Source organism: Marmota monax, unplaced genomic scaffold (genome assembly GCF_021218885.2).
Source record: "Marmota monax isolate L192 unplaced genomic scaffold, Marmota_monax_Labrador192_F-V1.1 WCK01_AAM20220418_F8-fsc00104, whole genome shotgun sequence".
NCBI lineage: Eukaryota > Metazoa > Chordata > Mammalia > Rodentia > Sciuridae > Marmota > Marmota monax.
In genome coordinates, this window is record NW_026693836.1 from 3,893,146 (window position 1) to 3,920,995 (window position 27,850).

A 27,850-nucleotide genomic window follows, 5' to 3' on the forward strand; every position below is an offset into this window, starting at 1 on the left:
AAATAGAAGCCAGGAATCCTAAAGACAGAAAATCAGCCCCCAATGAATTCAGTGAGTTATAGTTTTATCTCTAATGATTAAGAACCTTTAGAGAATCATTGCTCTTTTGACTTAAAACACTTCTTTCAACAGAGATAAGAATGCTCGTTTTGAGCTGGAGACCTGGGGACTGCATTTTGGAAGCCAGTTGTCTCTGACTGGCCGGGTTGTACCTTCAGAGAAAATATTAATGCAAGACTATGTAGTAAGTACAATGGTTTTATTTTCATTTGAAATTGTTTACTTGAACATTTGTAAGTTTGATCCTTTGCCAGAGTAACTGGGCACTTACAGATATGTGTTGGGTTTCTTGGTGGCTATGTCCCTGCCCTCCCTTTGTCCTAAGGCTCAGGTCCCCTCCAATTTCCATTTCAGTACAAATTTACTTTCATGGACTTAGTGGCGCCCAGTGGACACGATATAGGTCTGTTAGAAATTAGTATAGTATTTCAGACAGGCGTGGTGGTACACTCCTGTAATCCCAGCAACTTAGGAGGCTGAGGCAGGAGGATCACGAGTTCAAAGCCAGACTCAGCAAAATTGAGGTGTTAAGCAACTCAGTGAGACCCTGCTGTTAATAAAATACAAAATAGGATGTGGCTGAGTGGTTGAATGCCCCTAAGTACAATCCCCAGGGCCTCCAAAAAACCAGTATTATGCAATTCAACCATACCCACCTATTATTGGCTATTATACTACATGACTTAAAAATAAAAAAGCCATAGTTAAGAAAATTCTGCTAACTGGCAAAGATTAATTCTACTAGACTGAGTTCCTTATACCAAAGCTAGTTTCTTAGTTGCTGTGTTCATTGTGTCTGTTAATCTTTCAAAAAAGTAAAGAGCTGTTCAGTTGATGTAAAACTGAAGAAATTCTCATGGAGCCTATTCCCAAAGATAGCCTCAAGAGACAAATCATTGTTCCTTCTGGGCTTTAATTGAGTAACAAACCTATTTTATGCAAAAATTGCACGTTATCCTACTTTTCCCCTCTGTTTTGCCCATTTTTAAGGCCAGTTATATTTCATTTAGTTTAAAAGGCTTTCTTGTCCTTAGTTGGTACAATAAAATACATGTCTGAACTAATGTAACTGGTATTGGAAAAATGGGGATATTTTTCTCCTTTCTGTTGAGTAATCTATCCAAATTAACAAAAATTGATTGGAGACACTGAGAGAAAAAAAACTAATTTTCAAAACAAAGCAAATAAAACAGTAAACTATTACCCTACTAGGTCAGGGATCAGTAAAGAGAAGTGCAGTTTCAGGTCCATATGTGAAGCAGGACTCAAGATACTTAAAATGATTCATTTTGTCATCTTTGTGAGTAAAATCATATTTAACAGAACTTTTATTTCTTTTTCATTTTTGTATTTTTTGATGTGGAAATAGGTCACCTAGGGAGACTGGGCATTAAAATGGAAGAACCTGAACCCTAGAGGTAGGGGCTTGCTAGAAGTGACTATGTCATCAACTTTTTGGCCAATCATCATCATCATCATCATTATTAATATTATTTTGCAGTGCTGGGGATTGAACCCAGGGCCTCATGTATGCCAGGCAAGTGCTCTACTGCTGAGCCACAGCTCCAGCCATTGGCCAACTCTTTTCTAAAAGTCATAAAGAAAGATTCATAGGCACATTGTTCTGGGTCTCCTTCCAGTGTCCACGGGATGACAGCAGGATTGTAGGCAAGAAGAATGTGACTCTCTTCCCACTGTATGTAATGAACCTTAGTTCTGATGGAACTCTCTGTGGAGGGCGACCTGTTCCCTTTTGTTCTCATGTTAAGGTCACTTCTGGGTGCTGAGTCCCAGCCTGGCCACTTAAAGGCAAGGCATGATGAAGATGCCTGGTGGCTGGAAATGAGTACTTGGTAGAAAGTGCCCTGGCTGGAACATCAGGACACTAGCATTCTCAATCTGTCACTGCTGCCAGCTGGCTCTACAGTTTCTCTCCACCGCAGCTTTTGAGTCTGTAGAACAAGGGAATTATGTTACATACATTAATGCATCCTCTTTGTTCCTAAATGTAGCTTTCCTGCCATAAGATACAGTGCTAACTTCTCTGTAGGGCTTGTCCATTTTAGTATGATGAGAAGAGTATCAATAATCATCATTTTCTATTTGAGATATCAGAATGCATAAAGGAAACCAAACTGTACATCCTGTTTGTCTACATCACTCATAATAGAGGTCATAGGTTCTTAGAAATGGAAGGGAACCTTTGAGATCTTTGGATCAGACATAGCAGAGACCCATGAGGAAGTCTTACCCAAGGTTCTGCATCCAGGGCCTGGCAGACCTGGGATGATTCCCAGATGCCCCCACTCCCAAGAAGCATCTGTGTGTTAAGACTGTGACAATAGTTCTGTTCTGTGACAATAGTTCTATTGTGGCAAATATTGGCCATGTTTACACTGTATTTAATTGGTCTCTGAATAAATTTGTACAATCTTTTCATGATCATTTTCCTCAGTGTCAACCCGTGTCTGCTGCTGATTGGTCCAAGGATATACGATCTTGCAAGATTTTAAGTGCACAGCCTTTGAATAAGTGGTTGCTTTTATGTGGTAACAGAGCAGAAAATGTGATTGAGAACTTTCTGAACTGCTTGAGAAGAGTTGGAAGCCCCATGGGATTTAATGTGGGCTACCCCAAAATGTGAGAATATACTGAATTTTTATTTCATGCATTAAGTTGATTTGGTTAGAAGGTGGGAAGTAACGGCTGATGCATCTACAAAGGCTTATCTCAGTAATGTTCCCTGACATAAAGTGCAACAAAATAGTCATAAGTGGATAGATTTTTGTAATGATTACATCTTTATTAAGCTAAAATGTATTTTAGGTTGATCTGTGTGAAATTTTGTTTTCACATTTCTTCTTAGGCAAGTCTCATGACCTCAAAATCTTTTCAGTAATAGAATAAATCCTTAATAAGTCCATATATTCTCTTCTCAATTTTTTTCTTCTTTCATATCAATTATTTAAAACTTAAGAACAAATAGGATATTTAAAAATAAAGTTGCATTTCCTGATTTACTTGATAGATTTTATGCTTTAACTTTTAATGTAGAAATAGACCTAAAATAAGCATTTCTGATTCTGTTGCTATATCAAGATTAGTCATTTTTATAATATTCTGTTAACACTAAGTTCATTCATTTTTTTTAACATTTGTTTTATATCTACTGTGTGCTAAATACTAAACTTGTTTCAGGGGATGAGAAAGATGAAGAAAATTGCTTTAATTGAGTAAATACCTATGCAGTCATACTCAAAGTTTAACATTGTTTTGCTTTAAAAAATCCATAAAGTCTGTTAGGCCACACTTTGTTGAACCCGATATGCTTAGAAAGAACAATGGTTACTTCTTTTTCTTTGTTGTAGTGGAGGTACCAGTGTCCTAACTGGCAGGCTGGGAAGTTAGTCTTTAAACACATAGTTACTAATTAATTACATCAGCAGCACAAGTATTGTTGAAAACTATAGCTGTGCCCAAAGTCTCATTTTACACTGTAGTTTAGAATTCTCCTCTTATCAAATCTGTTAACAAATCGCCTGGTTTGAGTTTCCCCTGCTCTAGTTTCCCTTAACCAATGAGCTAATAGAGCAGGAGAAGATTATGAAAGAAGCCACAGTATGAAGACCCTGGGCTTGTATCACAGGCTCTTTCTTACATGAATTCAGTGAACAAGCCCAGGTCATGTTCTTCCCTGGCCTTTTTTGTTTCAAAGCCCATATTTTATTTCCCCTCCTTTTCCCCCCAGTGAGGTATCCATTTCCGTGTTTAGATTTTTATGCATAGCTTCTCTCACCTAAAACATTTGCCTAATGATTTTAGAAGGCATGGGCAGGAATAGTGGCTGAGTTGCATGCAGTGCAGGAGTTTGAATTGAAAAAGTCAGGACCATCTAGTTGTTGAAACACTGCTTGAGGCCATTCTTGTCCATCCTATAATCAGCAGTCAGGTTGGTGGTCCTGCCACCTGCTGGAGAAATTTTAAAAGGGCACTATTGAGCATTGGGAGAGTCCAATCATGCTTATAAAAGAAACTGATTCTTCATAAAGAAACTGGACTTATGAACCCTGTGTGTGGGAGTTATTTCTGTAGCCTCTGGCCCCCTAACATACTGCTATCTAATTGATAAATAATTGCTGACTGATAGACTGATTAAGGCTAGATATTCCAGGCTCCAAACAATCCGGTAATGAGAAGTTCACCTCCCTTCCCCATTATGCAGGTTAGTTGAATATTAAGGACTCATTCACCTGATGATTCATGAAAATTTTATATTAACATTCTCACATGAACCTTATCTCAGACACTTGATATTATGTGCTTGTGATTTTAAAAGTGCACTTTCAACCCCATTTTGAACAACAGAAATATTAATTGAAGGATTCTTTACAATTGAGAAAATTCCATCTCCACCAAATTATTTTTTTGTGCTAATAAAAGTGATTACTAAATATTTTTTGGCATATCTTGTGGGAAAAACAATTTTAACTCAAGGTTGTCATTTTTATTTAGTTTTTGTTTCCCCTAACATTACTAGTTTGTTATGAAAATTCATTTGTGGATAACGATGAGACTTCATTGTTATTTTGAAGCATTTTCATTTGTTTCAATAGCAAATTCATTCTATTAATAACATCATAATGCTTATGTTCCAAGAAGGGAATTAAATAGTTCATCTTTTTGTGTAGCATAAAAGTACAAGAAAATCCATCTGCGTTCCTTAGAGCTATCCAGCAACATGTGGACCCTGATGTTCAGTTGGTAAGTATAGGATACATTTTGGTTTTTGATAAATATTTTTTTTATTTTTTCTTTATATCTATGGTGTTGAAGGCACCTGAACATACCGTCCCAAATTGTGTTGCAAATCACTGCATTTCCCCCAAAGCACTAAAAAAAAATTCATCTCAGTATTTTATTCAATAGTTAATTTTCCTATTTTTAACAATTTAAAAATACATGTTTTTACCCCCATTTCAGCCTCTGTTGGGTGCCTCACCACCCTTAGCTTCTGGGTTGCCCAGCATTTCTCCAGTATTTCAGGGGATTCTTTGAGGTTTTGGTCTTCCTTCCTTGCTCATGGTCCCAAGTTCGGGCTTCCTTGAGTCCTTGCCACCTACTGGGTGTTTCATCTTTCATAAGTGCCATTTCTTCCTGCACCACACCACACAGTGGACCATCTGCTGTTGCCTCATTTCCCTAAGTTGTGCTGGAGTGTGTGCCTGCATGTAGAGCTGACTTTGTAGGCTATTTGAAGCCAAGACATGATTAGATCATGCTCCAGCATTCCAGACAAGTTAAAATTGGCAAAATTTCTCAGCCTTTCCTATTTCCTGAAAATTTCTACTCTTCTGTTATGCTTCTGCCTGCTCCATATTGCAGTGCTTTTCCTATTCACCCTGTTTCCTCTTCTCACCTTGCTAGCTCGCTCAGCCCAGCCCTCACCACTCCTCTTCATACCTCATGCAAACTAGTGCAGTCATCTCTGCTTTTCCTGTAATTGCAAAAGAAAATCCGAAGGATATTATATTAAGTAAAGAGATTTCTTACCCTACTTAAATAAAATCAAATTTACAGAAAAGTTGCAACATGTATTTAAAAGAAGCCTTTCATGCACCTTTCCAAATCCCTAATTATTGAGATTTTGCCATATTTGCTTTATCATTTCCGGTCTCTTTTTCTTGAAACATTGGAGGGTACAGTGCCCTTTACTCTTGAATACTTTTTTGCATTTAGTGAATTTCCTATGAACAAGGCCGGTCTCCTATACCACCATGAGTCAACACAATTGTAGGAGGAAGAACTATTGAGAAGGGGATTTTAGGGCATTAACAGAATCAGATCAGGAGAGAAAATGAAGAGGAAGGGAAACCAAGGGAAACGGGCTAAATTGGAGTGCAACTCTGCAGAGCCAATAGCTGGTGAAAAGGCTTTTCAAGTGGTATTGATGCATTTGCCAGTGGCTTAAAGGTCATTTAAGGGAACTGTAGCTATGATAGTCTTATTTCTGAGGAACTTGGGGGCACAGAGTATTAAGACAATCCATGTAGTTATTTCTTCAAAAACTTTTCCCAAACATAATGAAATTGATTTTTAAATTTTTTTAATTTTTTAATTTTTTTCTCTTTTAGGTGATGTGTATTCTGTCTTCTAATCAGAAGAATTATTATGATTCCATTAAAAAATATTTGAGCTTGGACTGCCCTGTCCCGAGCCAGTGTGTGCTTACTCGGACTTTGAATAAACAGGGAATGATGATGAGTGTTGCCACCAAGATTGCCATGCAGATGACCTGTAAACTCGGAGGCGAGCTGTGGGCTGTAGAGATACCTGTGAGGACTGTCACAGTTTTACTTTTAATGATCAATCAATCAATTAATCCTTAAATTAAAGTAGGAAATATTATCACATAATCCCAGAATTACAGTTGTCCCTGGACATCCTTGGGGAGTTGGATCCAGAACCCCCTGAACATGCCCAAATCTGAAAATGCTCAAGTATTGATATAAGATGGTGGTATTTGCATATAACTTTCACACACTTCCTCCCATATGCTTTAAATCCTCTCTAGATTACTTCTGATAGCTAATATAGTGTACATGCAAAACCTATGGTTACAGACGGCTGAGCATATTTGGTTTGTTCATTGAGCTGTACCCTGGGTTCTATTATTCCCTGAGCAGAGATTCCCTGAGAAGGTGAGGCATGGTTCTCTTCTCAAGGAACTTCAGTTTAAACTTCTTACAATGTTCATTCCATGAGTGAGAATTTAGTTTGTCATAGACTTGGGGCAGGGCTTGATTTGGATCCTTCCAGCTGCTATTTTAAAATCTATTCCCTGGCCTCCATCTTTACCTGATTTCACCAGAGTGCTGTCTCTCAGAGTAGCCTGGCACCCTGGGTGGGGGCTTTCCCAGAGTTTGGTGCAATGGCATAGTGCAGGTTCTCCTAAGTGTGATGGGAACTGAGAAATTTCTTTTCCTTTTCCTGAACTGTAAACACCACAGGAGGAAGTGAGGGGAATGCTTCCCATTGCTGCCCACTTCCATACCCAGGTGCATAGTCAAGTGAGGATTTCTTAGCAATCTACAGAACAGGAATGGAATTCCTCTCCAGATTCCTTTAGAACAGAATGGATTGACCACGTTCTTGAAATCTCTTTAGCCATTGGTGCCTCTTGCTCACCGGCATAGAGGACGATGGCTGTTTTGAACTACAGCAACTCTCTTAAACACAATATGTATCATGTTCTTCCTTCTTTATCTTTAACTCTGGTTTGCAGTCTAAAAATATGCCTCATCTGCATCTTGATCTCTCTGACACAAAGTTTAATTAAATAATTTAGTAACTAGTCTTTTTTAAATGTCATATTAATCATTGTTGGGGGGAAATACTTACCCTATTAAATCTTAACAAATTTAATTTTGTAGTTAAAGTCCCTGATGGTGGTTGGTATTGATATCTGCAAAGACACATTCAACAGGGAAGTGGCTGTGGTTGGATTTGTGGCCAGCCTTAATCCTAGAATCACCAGGTACTTTTAAAACTACGCTGACATATTCTTCAGTTAAATTGTTAATGTAGTTTAACTATAGAACATATCAGCCCACTTCCATACTTTATATACCAAAACTTATGATCACAAATTATATGTAAAATTATATATAAAAATGTGGTTGATAATATTGGAGTAATATGTAACCTCATTTAAATATATTTACACATTTATTAGGACAAGCTGATGCTTGTATTCTGGTCATTTTCTCAAAATTATGGATGTATTGATATTCTTGTGCATGTTTTATTTTCTGAGCATCTGCACTATACCAGGCAGTGAAACAGGTACTCACCAAATATTATGGCAAGCATTTGAGCTTTGAAATCAGATTGCCTAAAGTTATATCCTGTTCTGCCACATATTGTCACTGAGGCATAGTTTAACTTTGCTGTTCTTTCCTATTATCTGTAAAATAGGGGTAATAATAGTGCCAATTTTGTAAGACATTTGTGGGAATTATGTAAGACAAAGTGCTCAGAACACTACCACCCAAAGTAAATGCTCAATGCACGCTTGATATCATTAACACTTGAAGACACTTGATGGGGCTATGGTGTTAAAATTAGAGGCAAGATTAGGGATTATGACTTAAGCAATGGCTAAAGTACTCATTAAATCATAGTTCCTGGAATTCCTTCAACATTTGTAACTAAACAGTATATATTTTGAGGTAGTAGCTGCTGATTGCTGTTTTCTTCCCAGCTTAATAGGTTTGATTGGCTCCATTAAATTTGTGGTCAGGTATCTATTTGGGACTGTGGGAAAGAGGAAATGTAACACCGTGCTTCTGTGTCACATAAGATCCCTGACGTACATGTCACTTCATCCATCAAGTTAATAAAGGACTTGTATTTTTTTCTTTATACATTTAGGATTTATATTTGTGAGGAATGAAGTAGGGAGCCACCTTAATGTTTTTCCTTAAGTAGTCACCATTTGTGAGAAAATTTCCTTTCAGTTTTCCCTTAGCTCTATTGAGGTATCATTGACAAGTAAAAATTGTATATATTTAAGGTGTACATCATGATATGTCGATAAATGAATCAAATCAACAAATCCATCACCTCACGTGTGTGAGTGTGGGGTGGTGAGAATACTTAAGATCTACTCTTAGCAAATTTGTTTCTGTTTATTTGTGTGTGGATATCCAGTTTTCCTCATATCACTTATTGAAGATAATTTCTTTCCTCATTTTGTGTTCCTGATGCTTTTGTTAAAAGATTAGTTGACCATATGTGCATGAGTTTACTTATGGACTTTCTATTCTGTTTCATTGGTCTTTCTATTATGGGCTTTCTATTCTGTTCCAAGTATAAAATACCTTGTTGTTAAATATAGTCAGCATGCCTTAGGTATACAGAATTTACTCATCTCACAGATGGGAGGCTTGTATTTTTGACAAGTGTCTCCTCATTTTCTCTATCCCCAGCACCAAGAAACGCCCTCTACTCTCTGTGTCTGTAAATTGACTTTTTTTGGATTCCACATATAAATGAGATCATGCAGTATTTATCTTTCTGTGTCTGGCTTATTTTTACTTAGCACAATGACTTCTAGGTATATCTGTGTTGTTGTAAGTGGCACGATTTCTTTCTTCTTTGAAGACTGAATAATATTCTTTTGAATGTTCATATTACAGTTTCTTTATTTGCTCCTCAACACTCAAATTGATTACACATCTTAATGAACATGGAGTGTAGCTATTGCTTTGAAATACAGATTCATTTTATTTGGCTAGATGTCCAGAAGTGCGATTGCTGGATTGTATGGTAGTTTTATTTTAATTTTTGGAAAAGCTTCCAAACTGATTTCTATAAAGGCTGTATCAATTTTCATTCCCACAACAATGTATAAGAGTCCCCTTTTGTTTACATCCTTCCCAACATTTCCTCTCTTTTGAATTTCTGATAATAGCCATCCTAACTGGTGTGAGATGCTATCTCACTGTGGTTTTGATTTGCATTTCCCTGATGATTCATGATGTCACATGGCTATTTGGCCATTTCTGTGTCTTTGGAAACATGTTTATTCAGGTCCTTTGCCCATTTAAAAATTGTGGTATATTTTCTTTTTTTTATTATTGAGTTAGATGGGTTCCTTACATGTTTTGGATATTAAGTTCTTATCAGATATGTGGTATGCATATATTTTTTCCCATTTTGTAAGTTGCCTTTTCATTTTGTTGATTGTTTCCTTTGCTGTGCAGAAACTTTTTAGTTTGATGTATTCCCACTTGTTTACTGTTATCTGTGCTTTTGGTATCATGTCCAAAAAAATCATTGCCGAGACGAGAGTCATAGATTTACCCCTTATGATGTAAGATGGATCAATTTTATTTATTTTTTTATTTGCTTCTCCTCCTCTTTCTTCCTTTTTTTTTGTTTATTTGCACATGGATATTCAGTATTCCCTATATAATTTATTGAAGATACTTTCTTTTCCCCATTGTGTTTTCTTGGTACTTTTGTCAAAGATTAGTTCACCACATATGCATGAGTTTACTTATGAGCTTTCTATTCTGTATGTCTGTTTTTATGCCAGTACATTCTGTTTTGATTACTATGGCCTTACAATGTATTTTGAAATCAATAAGTATGATGCTTCTACCTTTGATCTTTTGCTCAAAATTGCTTTGGCTATTTGGATTTCTTTTGTAGCTTTACACAAATTTTGAGATTGCTTTCCTATTTCTGTGAAAAATGCCAGTGGATTTTCGGTATGTTTGAAATTGTTCATAATAAACAGCTTTTCAAATATGAAGAAAGAAAGAAAAAATGCTTTTGGAATTTTGATAGGAATTATACCGAGTTTGTGGATCACTTGAATAGTATGAACATTTTGACAGTAATTTTTCAGTCTGTAAGTATGGGATATCTTTCCATTTATTTGTGTCATCCTCAATTTCTTTCCTCTTCGATTTATATTTTCCAGTATACAGATTTTTCATTTCCTTGGTTAAATTTATTTCTAAGAGTTTCATATTTTCGATGTTGTTATAAATGAGATTTTTCCTTACTTTTTTTTTTAGAATAGTTCATTGCAGTGCATGGAAACACAACTGGTTTTTGTATGTTAATTTTTATCCTGAAATTTTACTGAATTTGTTTACTAGTTAATCTGTTAGATTTTTGGTAGAGTTCTTGGGTGTTTCTATAGATAAGGTCCTGTTATCTGCAAATAGGGGCAGTTTTGCTATTTTCTTTCTAGTTTGAATGTCTTTTTAAATTTTCTTCTGTATAACTACCCTGGCTAGGATTTACATTATTCTTCTGAATAGAAGTGGTGAGAGTGGGCATCTTTGTCTTGTTCCTGACCTCAGAGGAAAGGCTTTTTATTTTCACCATTAAAAGTGGTTTTCATAATTTTTTTTTTTTTTTTGCAATCCATGCTCACATTTCCTTAGAAAGTCTTGATCTTCATGGATTTAATTTGGTCACCCTGACTATATCAGGCTCAGAGTTACCACTGATAAAATGGAAAGACAATGGAGGTATAATTAAAGACACGTTTGAATGAAGAAAAAAATGGTTTTCATATATTTAGATATCTATATTTAATTTGTTGAGAGTCTTTATCATGAAAGAATGTTAAATCTTTTCATTTTTTGCATATATTGTGATGGTCACTTCTTTCCTTTATTCTGTTAGTGTGGTATACCATGTTTATTGATTTGTTTATGTTGAACCATCCTTGTATCCCAGGTATCTGATCCTTTTAATGTGCTGTCATATTTGGTTTGACAATTTCTTGAGGATTTTTGTATTTATATCTTCAGGAATATTGATATATACTTTAAAACATTCTTGTCTGATTTTGATATCAGGTAATGTTGGCCTCATAGGTTTAGAAATGTTCTCTTTTGTTCATATTTTTGGAAGAGTTTGAGAAAGATTCTTCCTTAAGTGTTTTGTAGATTCACCAATAAAGCCATCAGGTTTGTGGCTTATTTTTTTGGATTCAGTTTTCTTTCTCTTATTGGTATGTTCACATTTTCTATTTCTTCATGATTCAATCTTGGTAGGTTGAATGTGTCCAGGAATTTATTCATTTCTTATAAATTATCCAATAATTATTCATAGTAATGTGTATGATCCTTTGAGTTTATTTGATGTCAGTTGTAATGCCTCTGATTTCATTTACCTGAGTCTTTCTCTTTTTTATTAGTCTATCTAAAGGTTTATCAATCTACCTTTAAAAAACCCCAACCATTTTGTTGATTATTTTTATTGTTTTTCCAGTCTCCATTTCTACTGCCATCATTTCCTTCTTTTCACTTTGTTGGCCTTCGTTTTTTTGTTTCCCCACTTCCTTGAGGTGTACAGTTGGGTTGTTTGCAGACTTCTTTCCTAAGGCAGGCACTTATCACTATACAGTTTCCTCTTAAAACTGCTTTTTCTGCATCACGTCAGTTTTGGTATAGTATTTCCACTTTCATTTGTCTCAAGATATACTTTGATTTCCTTTTTTATTTCTTTGACATATTGGTTGTTCAGGAATGTGCTGTCAGTTTTCTTATTGACATCTAGTTTCATACTATTATGGTAAGAAAAGATGCTTGATATGATTTCAGCCCTCATAAATTTGTTAAAACTTGGTATGATTTGTCTTGAAGAATGTTTCATGTGTACTTGAGAAGAATATTATTCTGATGCTCTTGTATGGAATATTTTGTATGACTGTTAGATCCATTTGTTCTAAAGTGTAATTCTAGTTCAGTGTTATTTATTTATTTATTTAGGTACTAGAGATTGAACCCAGGGGTGCTTAATCACTGAGCCATACATCCCCTGCCCTTTTTATTATTTTGAGACAGGCTCTTGCCAAGTTGCTTAGGGCCTTGCTCAATTGCTGAGGCTGGCTTTGAACTTGTGATCCTCCTGCCTCAGTCTTCTATGCTGCTGGGATTACAGGCGTTTGCCACCACACTGGCTCCAATGTTGTTTTTATTGATTTTTTCCATCTAATGAAAATGTGGGTATTGGATTCCTCTATTGTTTTCATATTGCTGTCTATTTATGCCTTCAAATCTGTTAATATTTGCTTTATATATTTAGGTGCTCTGGTGTTAGGTGCATATATATTTACATATATGTTGGTTTGTGCTTTTGTTAAATTGGACTGTCATTATATAATTACTTTCTTTGTGTCTTGTGAGTTTTTTGACAAAAGCCCATTTTGTTTGATATAAGTATAGCTACCCTGGCTCTCTTATCCATTTAGTCATTCTCTTTTGGTTGGAGAATTTAATCAGTTTCCATTTTAAATAATTATTGATATACTATTGCCATTTGTTTTTGTTTTTGCAGTTTTGTTGATTCTTTGTGTTTTTTTTTATTCCTCTCTTTATGTTTTCTTTTGTGGTTTAATATGTTTTGATTCATTTTTCTTTCTCTTTTCTGTGGGTAATAAGGGTTTTGATTTGTGGTTACTATGAGACTTAGACAAAACATTTTATAGTTTTTAAAGCTGATAGCAACTCAACTTCCATATATAACATACAAAAACATTTTACTTCCTCTCTACATATTTTTAGTTTTTAATATCACAATTTACATTTTTTATGTTGTGTATTTATTAATATTATTGTAGCTATAGCTATTTTTTTTAACCTTTAACCTTATTCTTGGGTTAAAAGTGATTTATATATATCCATATTAGAATACTCTGAATTTGACTATATGTTTACCTTTACCATTGAGTTTTATACTTACATTTTTATGTTACTTAATTAACAACTTTCATTTCAGCTAGAGCTTTTGTATTTCTTATTAGGTAGATCCAGTGGTCATAAATTCCCTTAGCTTTTGTTTGTTTAGAAAAGATTCTATTTTTGAAGGATAGCTTTGCTGGGCAAATATTTCTAGGTCACCCCTGCCTAGCACTTCGAGTATATCATCTCATTCTATCCTGGCCTATAAAGTTTCTCTTGAGTTTGCTGATAGGGGTTCCTTTGTATGTGATAAGCCCATTTTTTCATTTTCAAATTCTCTTTGATTTTTGACAGTTTGATTATAACGTGTCTTGGTGTTGTCTTTTTTGAATTAAGCTGATCTGAGGACTTTTGACCTTTATGTGGCAGGATGTCCCTTTTTCTCCCCAGATCTGGGAAGTTTTCAGCCATTATTTTCTTAAATAAACTTTGTCACTTATTTCTTCTCTTTTTGAATCTCTCATATTGAGAATATTAGCCCTCTGGATGATTTTCTGTAAATTCCATAAGCTTTCTTCATTCCTTATGTTTTAAAGTTTTTCTCCTATGAATTTTCTTTTTTCATCTAAAATTTCTTTTTCTTCCTCTGAGAAAACATCCTTTTACTGGAGCAATTCTGCTATCTATTGCATTCTTTATTTCATTTTGTTGGATTAATCAGTTCTAGGCAGCAGTTTGGTTCTTTTTGACAATTTTTCTCTTTTTGAAGTTAGTATTTTGTTTATGTATTATTTTTCTGATATCAAGTGGCCGGTGTTCTCTTGTTGTAGCTCACTGGGCTCCCTTAAAACAACTAATTTGCATTTCTTGTCAGGCAGTTTTTAGATCATTTCTTTGGAATTGGTTATTGGAATATTATTTTAATCCTTCAGTGTGTCGCGTTTCCTTGGTTTTTTTCATCTTCCTTGAAGTTGTACGTTGCTGTCTTCACATTTGAAGAATTGGTCATTCCCCTAGACTTTACTGACATGCTTTGAGAGAAATGACTTCACTAGTGATTGTGAGGATCTCTTCCATCTTTTCTATTGGTGTGCCTGTCCTACACTTCTTGTTCCTTCTTAGGGAAGTTCTTAAAGATTGTATACCTTCTCTCAATCCCAGAAAGCCATACCAAGTGCTGAGAGCTTCCCAATTGTCTTCCATAGCTGGTGCTCAGAAATTCTCATATTTGTGTGTATCTTCTTCCAATCCTATAGTTAAGCCAGCTGGGAAGATGTCAGCCTTTATTGTATTTTCTCCCAATCCTGTAGACTTAAGGCACTTATTCTTACTATCTTGTAGGATGTGCTCAAGGGGCCAGACTTGGAGTAGAAGTGGCAAGATGTATGGAGCATTTTGGGTGCGTCTAGGCCAGTTGAAGGTGGGGTATAGCAAGGTATCCCAAACATCTCATGGGTGGGCTTCCTGATGCAGCTAATGGAGCAATTAGTATGGTCTGAAGTCTCCTTTACCTGCTCCCAGACACTCTCAATCTCTCAATTCAGTGTTCTGGGTGAAGCAAGAAAGAAGAGGGACTTTTTGCAGCACCCCGCAAGGCTCGGGGCACAGGTGTACTATGCTATATTGTCTACTGGAAATTTTACTACAAACCTATAAAGTAGTAACTACCTTACTGCCTTGTAAATCTCCTTGTCACAGATAAGGAAACTAAGGTTTAGGTTCACATAGCTAGTGAATATACAAGGATTAGAATCTCAATGCTAACACTGTGCTTTAATTTTGCTTAATAAAAAACATATTCTGGGGAGAGGTTCTTTTTAATATAATCGTGACCACATAGCATATATAAAATTAGGGTCATTGATTTTTACTCAAAGTGTCTATTTGTTTGTTTAATATTAAGGCATGTTTAGAGCAAAATTTTGAAATTAAGCTTTACTTTTTTCTTTTGCTCACTGTAGGTGGTTTTCACGCTGCATCCTTCAGAAAACAACTGATATTGCAGATTGCTTGAAAGTCTTCATGACTGGTACTAAAAAGGTTACAATGTGGGTGGGCTTCAAGGACTGCTTGCTCAGACCCAAAGTAGATTCCTTCCACATATTTTCATGAGAGCAGATAGGTAGAAGCAAACTCCCTAAGCCTGTCAGATTTCATGGAGTCAGAACTTTCCCAAAGCTGTATGCTGATTCATAGAGGCGAACAGTCAGACTGTGTAGCATTTATATTTGTATGTGTGTGATAAACAAAAGCTGAGAGGGAGGAAAGTTTGTGGCTACTGGTGGTCCTGGTGAGCAGTGTGGAGGCCAAAAGAAACCTACCCTGCAGAGACTTTGGGCCTGGGGTAGAGATGCTAACAGATAAAGTGTGGCATAGCCGGAGAAGAAGGGGGAGGTGACAGATGAGGAAAGGTGCCCTCTTCACAGTGGAATGCAATGGAAAGACAAATCTAGGGTTTTGTTTCCTCACTGGCCATGGCCCAGGTCTGGCTCTGCTGTTCCACAACAATGTGACATGTACAAATCTTTGTTCCAGACTGCATTTTCCACCTGGTAAATTTTGGGGAGGTTGTAATTTTTTTTTCCTAAAAAGGTAAATTTGATGATCCGTGTTGATAATGGTCTTAGATATATGATTATCTTCTAAAAAAATAAAATGAATTTTCTGGACAATAAACTCTTCTAAAAACAAATTGTGCAATATATACATGAAAAGAATTACTGCATCCTATTACTTTCTCTACACTGGAAAATTTCTTTTAGCAGATGTCATTAGATGTTTCTTTTGCATGTGAGTTACTGTGATTTCTATTCTAAGGCAAATTCTAGTTAGAGTGGGTGGGAATGTTTTCAGAAATCCTATCATCAGTTAGAATTGGAATTGAATTGGTTGAGTCAGTTGAACAAGTGTTTTTAGCAGAAGAGCCAAGTCCTTATGTTTTCATGTTTATTCTCATTAGGGAAGAAAATGATATAAACTCATCTAGCCTGTTTCTATTGAGAGGATTTAAAGACTTGAAGAAACTAATTAGCATTAATTTGGTTTTAGTAATATCTCTGTGTATTATGAATTGAATGTTGATTTGTTGCACAAATATTGAAATTTAGTTAAAGAAATATGGTAAATTTAAGAATGTATTATGCCATAGAAACTATTAAGATGTTTCAGAGGGCAGAGATGAAGGAAGGCCTCTGAGGTTATTCATTTTTACATTATTGCAAATGCAACCCAAATTAGGTCTGACCCTATTTTACAATGGTCTGAAATAGCCAAGTTATTTAAACAGTAAATTACATGTAAATATATGTGTTGACACTGGACATGTCATTCTTTTCTTACTAATACCAAATTCTGCAGGAGCACTCAACAAGTGGTACAAGCACAACCACAGCTTGCCCGCGCGCATAATTGTGTATCGTGATGGTGTAGGGGACGGTCAGCTGAAAACCATTGTTGAATATGAAGTCCCGCAGCTGCTAAGCAGTGTAACAGAATCCAGCTCAAATATCAGGTATTAAATGGTTGTTCTTTTCTCTAACACTCCCAATAATAGCACATTCAGCTGCAGCTATTTGACATGAGGTATGCAAACATAACTTTAACTTTTTTTTTTTTTTTTTTTGCTGCGTTTCTGCATCATGTCAGTATGGCTGATGAATCTTCCCTTGATTGGAGGGTAGTCATGGTGGTCTAACATACATAGCCAGGTGGTGTAAGCTTTGGGGTCCCAGGTGGGTCACTTGGAGGAAGGCAGGTATCCTTTAGAGTAGCTGGCACGAACTCAGCAGGAAGCCCACAGGACTGATGGCCAGTGAAGATATTATACATATTAATATACCATGGAAAAAAATAACTCTTGGTTTTAAATTTGAGGCCCCAATCAACACACAGAGCTGATGTGTCTGAATTACAGGCACTAATGTGCAGTTGAGGTAGTGAGAGGGATGAAAACTGAACCACATATGGACATCAGACCATCTTGGACATGAAGCATCTTGCTGCTTGTTGCTTTTCTAGATTTGGTGTTTTGGTACGAAATTTCCTTCAGTGATCATGTGAAGTGGCAACTCAATAAAAATATTAGAAATGGAAAATGAGGGAGGACAGTAATCTCAAGTTGGCATCTTAGAATATTTGGAAAGCATCTTATTTCAATGAAGCACATAGAACTCCATATAATTTCACCATCATTCCCATCAACCAGAGCTTCTTGGCCTCAAATCACAAAGGAGCTGAGTCTTGATCTCAGCGAGTTAGTATTTAGAGATAATGGAGAGCCTCATAAGTTGGTGGCAATGTCACTTGCAGCCAAACTCTTAGAGTCAAAAATCTCTCTTCCCACTGACCACAGGAGAATGTATCTCAGGCAGATGATTAGAAATTAAAGAAAATATGTAATCGAGAGAGACAGGGGTAAATTTAGCAATTGATGAGGGGTTACTTTTCTTTCTCTATAGTATCAACTTTTTCAAAGTCCAATACTGAAAACATTCATCACAATTTTTTAAATAATTAAAATGCTTAAAATAAAACTTCCAAGTGATCTTTGCATCCCAGAGTTTCTTCCATAATGGTGAATATTTGGTTTGGGCTTTGACATTAACATTTGGCCTTTCAGCATTTCCAGAATATAAATTTGATCTGTTCATCCATCTACCTAGTGAGTGTTACAGAATTCAGAACAGATGATTTGAGAAGCAAACTAAATTGATTCTTCTTTTGCTACTCAGATAAATTTGAGAGAAAGAGTGAAGGTGAAAACAGAGTGGTGCTTGCTAATGGAAAAAAAAAACTTGTCTCCTTGGGTAATACTGGAACATCTTCTCTCAAAATGCAGTTCAAGTTCATTGTCTTGTGAATCATTCCTCCCATTGTCTTAAGTGATATAAATGAGGCAGATGACTTGGCATGGTGCACTTTTGCAACATAGAAGGACAATCCCTAGCTTAAAGATTGTATGTCTCTCTAAGGAACGGATTATGGGTAATTTTACTTTCTCTGTTTTGCAGTGTTTTTTATAGTGAAATTCTTTATTTCAATTTAAAAGATAAAACTACAACAAAAACCAAAACTGCAAAGCTGCATGAATTGGTTTTAGTTGACTTCTTCTTATTTTTTTCCTCTGTGGTTCCAAGCTGCAGACTGTCAGTGATTGTGGTGAGAAAGAAATGCATGCCACGATTCTTCACAGAAATGAACCATACTGTCCAGAACCCCCCCTTGGGCACTGTTGTGGATGCAGAAGCAACACGTCCAAAGTGGTGAGTGCTACTGGAGATCAGTTTTTAACCAGCATTTGCTGCATCTTGTTTAGGTTTGGCCTTAACCAAGTGACTTCTTTCCCATACCCATTCCACATTCCTTTTCAGGTATGACTTTTATTTGATCAGCCAGACTGCCTGTCGGGGAACTGTCAGTCCCACCTACTACAATGTCATCTATGATGACAATTGCTTGAAGCCTGACCACATGCAGAGACTAACATTCAAACTATGCCATCTGTACTACAATTGGCAGGTGAGTGGAAGCTGCTTACTGATGTAAGTATGATACTCAAGATGCCCACCTGGGAATTGTACCCAGTTCTCCTGTATATTCCTAGGCAAAAAAAAAAAAAAAATCTGACTTTTCACAAGATGAGATGAATGTGTGACTCTTTAAGTCCACAGTGGGAGGAACCCAGTGTATCATAGAAGCAAAATAGTAATAACTATTAATAGACACAATAAATTAGAGGACTTTATTATATACATCATCTTAGGCAGGCTTAGGAGGAAATCAAGGTTTTCTTAATTCAGTGTTATAGATGAGGAAGTTGAAACCAGCACATATGTTCCTGGTGGGCAAGTGCTAACAGCCATGTCTGTCCTGTGTACTGAGCATTAGTCCAAGAGCTGCTCTCAAAGTCCAAAGCCAAGGTTTTCTCTAAGCCCCTTGAGATAAGAGGTCAAAGGAAACTCAGATCAGGCCTGAGTGCAGTGTCTCCCAGTACCCAGCACCATGAAGCCTTCACCCTACCTTGCCAGGAAGCTTCAGTTCTGAGTGAGTGAGGCTGCCTATTGTCAGTTAAAAGTGATTATTGTTTATCTAGAGACACATTCTTTTGTCTGTATAATCAATAGTTGGAAAAACTCAGAAGAAAAATCATGACGAAGAGCAAATCATCCTCTTAATTATGATCACTATGTTTTTCTCCTCAGGGCTTAATCAGTATCCCAGCACCATGTCAGTATGCACACAAGCTGACCTTTCTGGTGGCACAAAGCATCCATAAGGAACCAAACTTGGAATTAGCCAATTCTCTCTTCTACCTGTGATGACACTAACCTTGGTGTCACTACCCAAAGAATCCAAGAAGTTGTTGGTATACTTTTTACAGATCTGCCAAAAGCTGGAGTCTGTCACTGAGGAAAGGAATCAAGCTTAGTTACTTCTGGGAAAACCCATAAAATATCTTAATCTAAAACAGTCAAAAAAATGTGTGTTATTTAATGTTTAAAAAGTTATATGCTAGAGAAAGTTCTCATCGTGGTCCATGGAACTAAAGTACACCGTCTCCTAATAGAATCCTACAAAGTTAAAGATCTTTTCAGAAAATGTGTGTGCATGATATTTTGATGATAGATACATAGTGTCTAATCCCCTTTCAAAGTTCATAGAGGTTTCCTTAAATAATGTTGTTGAGTGTTTTGTAGAGTGTTTTTTAAATAATTATGAGAAAATAAAGTTCAGAGCATCACACATGCATTTGTTATTTGAATCTTAAGTTGGCATTACATATGAACCTCATTATTTAGTATTTTTAGCAAAGGCTCTTACCCACTAGACCACAGCTCCATCAGCTTTGAGTTGTAGTTATGAAATTGAACTTACCACTTGCTATGACAGGACAGTATTTCACTTACTAGCAGCCACTCTCACTGATGACCTTGCTTCTAATCAGAGAAAGCAGGCGACCTTCCCTCTCCTTTCTGCATCATCAGTTTTCCCCCCACTAACACTTCTCCATTGGCATTATGAATTTATTTCTCCCATCTCAAAAAGGAAACCATTTCTCTCTCCAGCTATCACTCCATTTTTGTCCATGTTTACAGAAAACCGTCTTAAAAGAATCGAGAATAGTCTGTGCTTGATGTATCCAATTCCTTACTCCAATTAGAATGTCACTTTTTAGAATTTCACTGCTATATAAGCATTGCTTTGGTCAAGATTACTAATGGCCTCTGCTTTGCTAAATAAGATGGTCACTCTCAGTCCTTGTCGTACCTATTGTGGCATTGGGCCCCAAAGATCATTTCCCCATCTGAAACACTCTTCCCCAGCCCCCTGGTGTAATACCTTTCCTGGTTCCTCTCCTGCATTCTCATCCTCCTTTGCTTGTCTCTCCTCACCTTCTCACCTTTTCCAGGTTGAAATGAGAAGGTGGCTACATGCAAAAGATATTTTGATAAAGGAAAGATGAGAGTTGCAGATTCTGCTTATCAAGGAAAGATTCTGTGGAAAGCTGCAGGGAGGGGCAGGAGGGAGATGACAGGTTGGGTTGAGGGACAAGGAGGAGCTGATAGCTGGAGAAGCTGATGCCTGGAGCGGCACAAGCACAGAGGTCTTATCATATTGCACTGTAAACATTCTTTCCTGGTTTGAGAGTTTTGTCCAGACCTGGTAGAAATGCACCCACTATGGGTCCACCCCAGTAATAGTAATGACAACCTTTGGGGGGCATTGAGGCTGGGGGAGCTTGATAGGTTCCAGGCACAGTGCCAACCACTTTACATACACATTTAATATTACTTCAACTATAAGAAATAGGATATAATGACCATTTCACCGATGATAAAAATAAGGATTAAAGATACCACCAAAAACTCACCAAAGCTTATGAGATTAATAAATCGTGGATCCAGAATTTGTCGTCATATTCGTTTGGCAGTAAAAACATGTGAGATCAACCACAATACTCTACTGCCTTAATCAAAGGTACTATAAGATTTTAGATGTTTCTCCCAGGATTCTTTTATAAGGCAGGGCCTTAGATGCTGATACTGGCATTTATAGCCAGTTTTTGGAGGCAAGTCACTGCACCCATCCCTGGTGGTGGTTTTTGCTTTTGTGCTCATGTTGTTTTCTTCCTTCAAAGTATAGGGCTGATGTGGGGCCCCACTGCCTAGCAGCTGGCTTGTATAAACTTACATGAAGCATGTTGACTGGGCAATGCAAAGGTCTGCCGAGCTCCCTTCTCTCTACCTATCAAGTACTACCCAAGATAATGACTCCTTACCAAGTTGTCCCACGAGGGGGCACTCTAGGATTGCCCTATGAGCAAAGTCCTTCACCTTCACTATATGATGCAACAAATGTTAGAAAAATAAGTCACCTTCAAGTACACTGCCAAAGGACAACACGGGGCTAAGATATCTTCATTTGAGCTCAGGTTGCAAAGCATTTACTGTTGAATGTGACGACTTTCCTCTGGGACTCAGTTACCCAGTCTGTAATATGAGCAGGGGTTGCACTAAACCAGGGATGCTCAAACTTGAGCACTTTAGAAAGCTTTTTTAAAAATTACATGCTTGGGCCCACCCCAGAAACAGTAATTGAGTTGATCTGGGATGAAGCCTGATCATCTGAATGCTTTTGAGATTTTCCAGATGGTTCTGATATGAGTTGAAGACTATGGGTCGAGATGATATCTAAGATCCATTTCAGTTTTCAAGTGATTGCCTCCTATCACCTACATTACCTAGTTTTCTTTTTAAAGTTACTAAGGACAAAGAGAAGAGGAAGCATGTGCCAAACTTCAAGGCAGTGTAGACTCCAAATCCTAAAATTACCACCTAGTAACCATGAGATCCTGGGCAAGTTACTTAACCACACTGAGCTTTAGTGTGTCTACTTATAAAAAGTTATAACAATGTCCACATTGTAGTGTTGTTGTAAGGACTAGAATGTCAGACCTAAAGTATCCAGCTTTAATAAAGGTGCCATAGTATTATACCTGAGGAGAAGGAAAAAAATGACATGATTTAGTCAACAAATACAAATGCGTGCACATTATATGCTGGGTGCTGTACTAGATTCTGAATTCTGCAGTTCTGTTTAAGGAGAAGCTTAACAGTTTCTCTACAGTCTACAAGTTTTTGAAGAAAATTTTTTAGTCTTGCTTTTATTTTGTGGGGTAGGGAGAAGACTCTGGAAGAAAGCATACTTTTATTTATTTATTTATTTATTTTTTAATTTTATTTAAAAAATTTTTTTTTCTTTAATTGGTTGTTCAAAACATTACAAAGCTCATGACATATCATCTTTCATACATTTGATTCAAGTGGGTTATGAACTCCCATTTTTACCCCAAATACAAATTGCAGAATCACATCGGTTACACATCCACATTTTTACATAATGCCATATTAGTGACTGTTGTATTCTGCTACCTTTCCTATCCCCTACTATCCCCCCTCCCCTCCCCTCCCCTCTTTACTCTCTACCCCATCTGCTGTTCAATACATTTCTGTGGCTGCTGTGCTGGTATATCAATCACGTCTTCCTTTAAAAGAACCTTCTCAAGGAGCAGGGTTGGCTGACAGCCTTTTTGGGATCCATTGCAGGGTGATGTTGAGACCATGCTCTTTCTAGGCTGCTCTCAGCTCTACTGAGCACAGCAAAGGAAACAGATTAAGGCCATTTCTGCCCAGTGTGAGCTGCTCTCAGGCTGCCTTTACCAGGGGCTCCTCTGATTTGGCCAAGGCTTTCTCAGTGCTGCACTGTAGTTTCAGGCTCTTACTACCAATTCTCCTTCCTTCCCTCTCTCCTTTCTTCAATGTCAGATTGGCATTGAGGTCTGAAGGCTCTCCTTATTTAATCCTGCTTCCTTTCGTCTACATCTTTCACAGGAGTTTTTCCCAGTGAATATCTTGAAAAATCTAATTTTGTTGTGACATCTGCTTCTTTGGGAAACCAAACTCACACAATCACTATCACCATCAAATCAATCTGTAGTTTTTATTAAAAATTAGTCTATTTTTAGCCTTAAAATCTCCATCAATCAAAACATGGAATTTTAAAAGAAAATCATTTACCTTCAGATATTATAACCTTTTAAATGTTCAGTTTCTAGTTAGTGCTTTCCTATGGGAAATTTACTCTTAAACCTTTCTAACAGACTTCAAGGTCTCAGACTTGAAATGTAAACTACTCTGAGAGGAGTTGTCAAATGTTTTGAATTTTGTTGCTCAAATTAACACTCTCGTTTGACCTGATGTTCACACTGGCCAAGAATAAACCAACAGTTCCTACTGGAAAGATGGGTAGGAATGAAGAGAACTGAGCTAAGGTACTTCTAATTTATTGAAAAAGTTTTTTAATCAGTGATTTAAAATTATAAAAAATAATAGATCTACATTATGGACTATTTGGAAAGTATAAAAAAGTATACAGAGGTAGAACAAACTCACCAATACAGCTACTACCAAGTATAAACAGTCAGCATTTCGATAGATATTCTTCTTCTAGTCCTTTAGTTGTACTGTTAGAACTCCTGTGTTTATCAGGAATGTTTGCAGGTGAAGAGATTGGATTCTGAGAGTGGTAACCTAATCAGTCCATCTTCATTCAAGTGCTCTGACTGGGTGGCAGGTGGGGTGTCACTGGGTACGTGCCCTGGAGGGGTTCATCCTCCCTGCACCTCCTTCTCCTGTCTCTCCACTTACCCGGCTGCCACAAATGGAGCAGCATTCCTCCATCTCTCTCCTCTACCATGATATACTGCCTCATCTTGGGTCCAGAGCAACAGATTTGGTGACTGGACTAGGAGTGCTAAGACTCTGGAACTGTGAGCCAAAATAAATCTTCTTTCCTCTAAGTTGTTCTTTCAGGTATTTTAGTTACCTCAATGAAAAGCTGATTAACACAAGTACTACATATCTATATTTATAATCTGTCTCCCTCTCTCTATATATGAGTATGTATGTATACACACAATATATAATTTCACGTACTTCATTTTTCACATGATTATGGTATGAGTATTTTCCTATTTTTATCATAAAATTTTTATAAGCATAATTTTAATGACTGAATGATATTTTACTGTGCAGATGTAACAAATTACTTTCTCTATTGTACCTCTAGATTGTTCCTAATTTTTCTTGGCTGTAAAAATATGGCATAAGTTTTTCTTTCCAAGTATTTGGAATTGTTTCCTTGGGGTAGATTCCTAAAAGTGAAATTGCTGAATCAAAAAGTTATAATACTTTTAAGGTGGTTAATATATACTGCTACTTTTTTTGTAATTAACAAAATGTCTCTTTGTGCTTTTCCAAGTGGTACCAGAGCAAGCTTTGCATATTCTCAAGGAAGAAAAAAGTTTTGCTAGTATAGTAGATGTTACGTTTATGTTTTTATTTCTATTTTTATTATTAGGAAAGAAAAATAATTTGAAAATGCCTAGTAGCCATTTGTGTTTTTGTTTGTGTTTTTATCATCTACTTAAAGAGGGCTTTATATTTTCAAGATAGTCACCCTTTGTCATCCATATATTCCTCATTTACTACATGCTTTCAAATTTTGTTGCATTTTAAGCTACACACATTTACAGTTTTTATATTTAAATTGTCACTGTTTTCTTAAGATTATGAAGGCCAAGCTGGAATTTAAAACCTTGAAAATATTTCTCCATTTAGAGACTTGAGAAATATTTCTGTTGTTGTTGGAATTTTATCTCTAAATTCATCAATACTGTATTTTACTGTAAAATAAAGATGTAAGCTCTTTTGATGGAGAGGAATTAGTGGATTAAAAAATAATAATCAAGTAGAAATCCTAAAAAAAAATAGGATCAATGAAGTAAAAATTTCTAACCAGTAGACTAAAAACCAAAGAATAGAAAATTGGTAAATTGAAGGGGAGGCTTCAGGAAGTAACTTACAATGACGTTCAGAGAGACAGGGAGATTATAAAATTGGACACCCCACTACAAATTTTGTAGAGGTTCCAGAAAAAAGAAATGCAAAGAATGAGGTGGAAGGAAAGTGGAAGCAACTTTGAAAGAGATAATGTCTACTAGTGCTGCAACATTGAAACATACATTTGTAGAATGAAAAAAATAAGTAAAATAAATGAGAAAGTTTCATACTTAATACTAGTATTAAAAGTGCAGAACACCAAAAATAAAGGGAAAATCCTAAGACTCCAGGGAAGAAATGCAGACTTGCAGACTGCCTATAAGAAGCAATGACACTGACTGTTGGCTTCCTATTATGTTGAATAGATAAGAGAGAATGGAATAATATTTTTAAAGTCCTGAGAGAGAATAATAATGAAACTAAACTCTTGGTGAAGTTAAGTGATCTTTCAAGTGTGAGAGATAAATTTAAAAACTTGAATATTGTAAGAGAGCTTACTGCTTACAGACATTTCACACTGAAAGAATTACTAAAGAATGTACTTCCGCAAGACAAAAAAAAAATGCATTAACTAAAACAAGAATGAGGAAGCTCTACGTTAGGAACTTTCAGGAAAGAGCTTGAGAATTTAATTTTTTTTTAAAAAAAAAATCTCTGTTTTTTGTTTTGTTGTTGTTTTTGTGACGGTGGTTTAGAAAACTGACCCAGCTAATTGTCAAACTTTACAACTCAGCTCAACATCAGCTTCACTGTTGCAATTTCTCCCCATCTCAGACACCCACCCAGAATCCCACAGTGGCTCTCCTCACAGTATATTGTGGTTAGTTGTCTGCACTGTGCCTCTGGCTGTTTTGTGTGTTTTTTTGTGAACTCATTGGCTGATAGTATATAACAGGCTCTCAATAAATGATATTTGGATAAACTTTGGAAAAGATAGATACATGGAAAGGTTGCTTTAAAATAAATTGGGTGATTCTAAGAATTTAAACACCATCTGTCTTCAAACCCCTCAGTGGTGTAACCTTAATTTCTTTACAGTGAATGGGATCAGCCTCTTCTATCATCTCTGTGGAGTGAAATGTAGTAATATTGAATTTATTCCTAAATGTTGTTTTAGACTTGGATAATGGCCAGAGAAACTGGAAATATGAATATGTTTTTTACTTACCTTGATAGTTTCCAATTCCCAGCTAGAATTTGGTGAGTAATGCTTACACTGGGTCAAGCTGTTCAGTGCCTAGAGCAGTGCCACCAATATGGTAGGTAGCCTCTAGCCACGTGTAGTCTTTGAAGTTTAAACTCAAGATAATTGGAATTAAATGTCATTTAAGAATTCCCTTCCTTGGTCCACCTTTTCACACAAGGCCACATTTGGTAGTGGCTATCCAATGTCTTGCAATGTGCAGTCATAGAAATGTTCTATCATCACAAAGAGTTCTATCGGAGAGTGCTGATTAGATGATTCTTGGTAGTTTCCAGATCCAAGTAAGATAGCTTCTCTTATGCAAGACCTTCCTTCATCAGCCCCAGCCTGCCCGCAGCCAAGTTCTCTTTGGTTCACAAGGTCAGGCAGGTCTTGGACAGCAGGAATTCAGAGATAAAAGAAAATGTGCTTACTACCCCGAAAGAGCTTAAAGCAGGGATTCTTAACTAGGGTAATTTTGCTGTTCAGGGGTCATTTGGCAGAATGTGGAGACTTAATGAAGTGGGTTCCCTTTGAATTTTAGCCTGTTAATAAGCTTCAGTATTTTGGGGGGAAAAATCCCTTAAATGATGTGGGCAAATACCACTCTGTCTTTGGTTGACTGTTTACTTTCCCTTTAGGATGTTTGACCTGCAAGAATCTTGATTCAACTGTTAATGTATTTTACACAGAGTCAAGATCCAGTTTATATGAAGATTTACTAATCAAAAAGGAAAAGAGACTTCAATAAAAAGATAGGCAAAGGTAGGCCAAAAAAAAGGCAGTTCACAGAAGGGGACATCCAAATGGCCAATAAATATCTAAAAAAGATGCACACCTTCACTAGGGATCAGGAAAACGTCAAATTCAAATGACAATGGGAAACTCTTTTATGTTTATTACATTGTCAGAAACTAAAATCTGTCCACCTACAATAAAAAAGAAAACTGTTTTTTAAAAAATCTGCAATATTGAGAGTTGGTAAGAACATGGAGAAATAGAAACTCACATGGTTACTTGTGAAAATATAAATTAGTACAACCATTCTGGAGAGTCATTTGGCATATCAAGTAAAGTTGAGAAGGTTGAAATCCTATAATCCATCTGGGATTCAAAGTTTTTCACCGCATCCCAGAATAGTGTTAGTAAAAACATAAATGTCCATCAGCAGAATGGATAGAGAATGTGGAATACTATTAGGCTGTTAAAATGAATGAAACATATCAGTATATACTAACATGCATATATCTTGAAAACATACTATCAAATGAAAAAACTCAAGTTACCAAATTATATACACAAAATGAAACACAAATACAAAAATCTTAAAAACCAAAACAATGGAACGAAGGGTGCACATTCATAATAAAAATTTTAAAACAAAACAGAAAAAGTAGACACCAAATGAGAATGGAATGAATGGGCCAACAAAGGCAATTTCTAACTCTATTTGTAAAGTTGTATTTATTTTTTAAATGATGAACAAAGCAATGAAAAAA

The 27,850-nt window shown here is 36.4% G+C and overlaps 1 protein-coding gene across 1 annotated transcript in view; it reads left to right on the forward strand.

Moving 5' to 3' along the window:
• The window catches only part of Piwil4 (piwi like RNA-mediated gene silencing 4), a 44,678-nt gene extending 24,725 nt beyond the window's left edge, over positions 1-19,953 (forward strand). Inside the window, exons 11-20 of the mRNA XM_046462385.2 lie at positions 133-244; positions 2,516-2,700; positions 4,749-4,821; positions 6,192-6,392; positions 7,491-7,594; positions 15,230-15,297; positions 16,626-16,779; positions 18,404-18,529; positions 18,638-18,785; positions 19,469-19,953. Coding sequence (XP_046318341.1) covers positions 133-244; positions 2,516-2,700; positions 4,749-4,821; positions 6,192-6,392; positions 7,491-7,594; positions 15,230-15,297; positions 16,626-16,779; positions 18,404-18,529; positions 18,638-18,785; positions 19,469-19,585 — 1,288 coding nt within the window. The 3' untranslated portion in view covers positions 19,586-19,953. The remainder of the gene's footprint in view (positions 1-132; positions 245-2,515; positions 2,701-4,748; positions 4,822-6,191; positions 6,393-7,490; positions 7,595-15,229; positions 15,298-16,625; positions 16,780-18,403; positions 18,530-18,637; positions 18,786-19,468) is intronic.
• Positions 19,954-27,850: the final 7,897 nt, after the last annotated feature.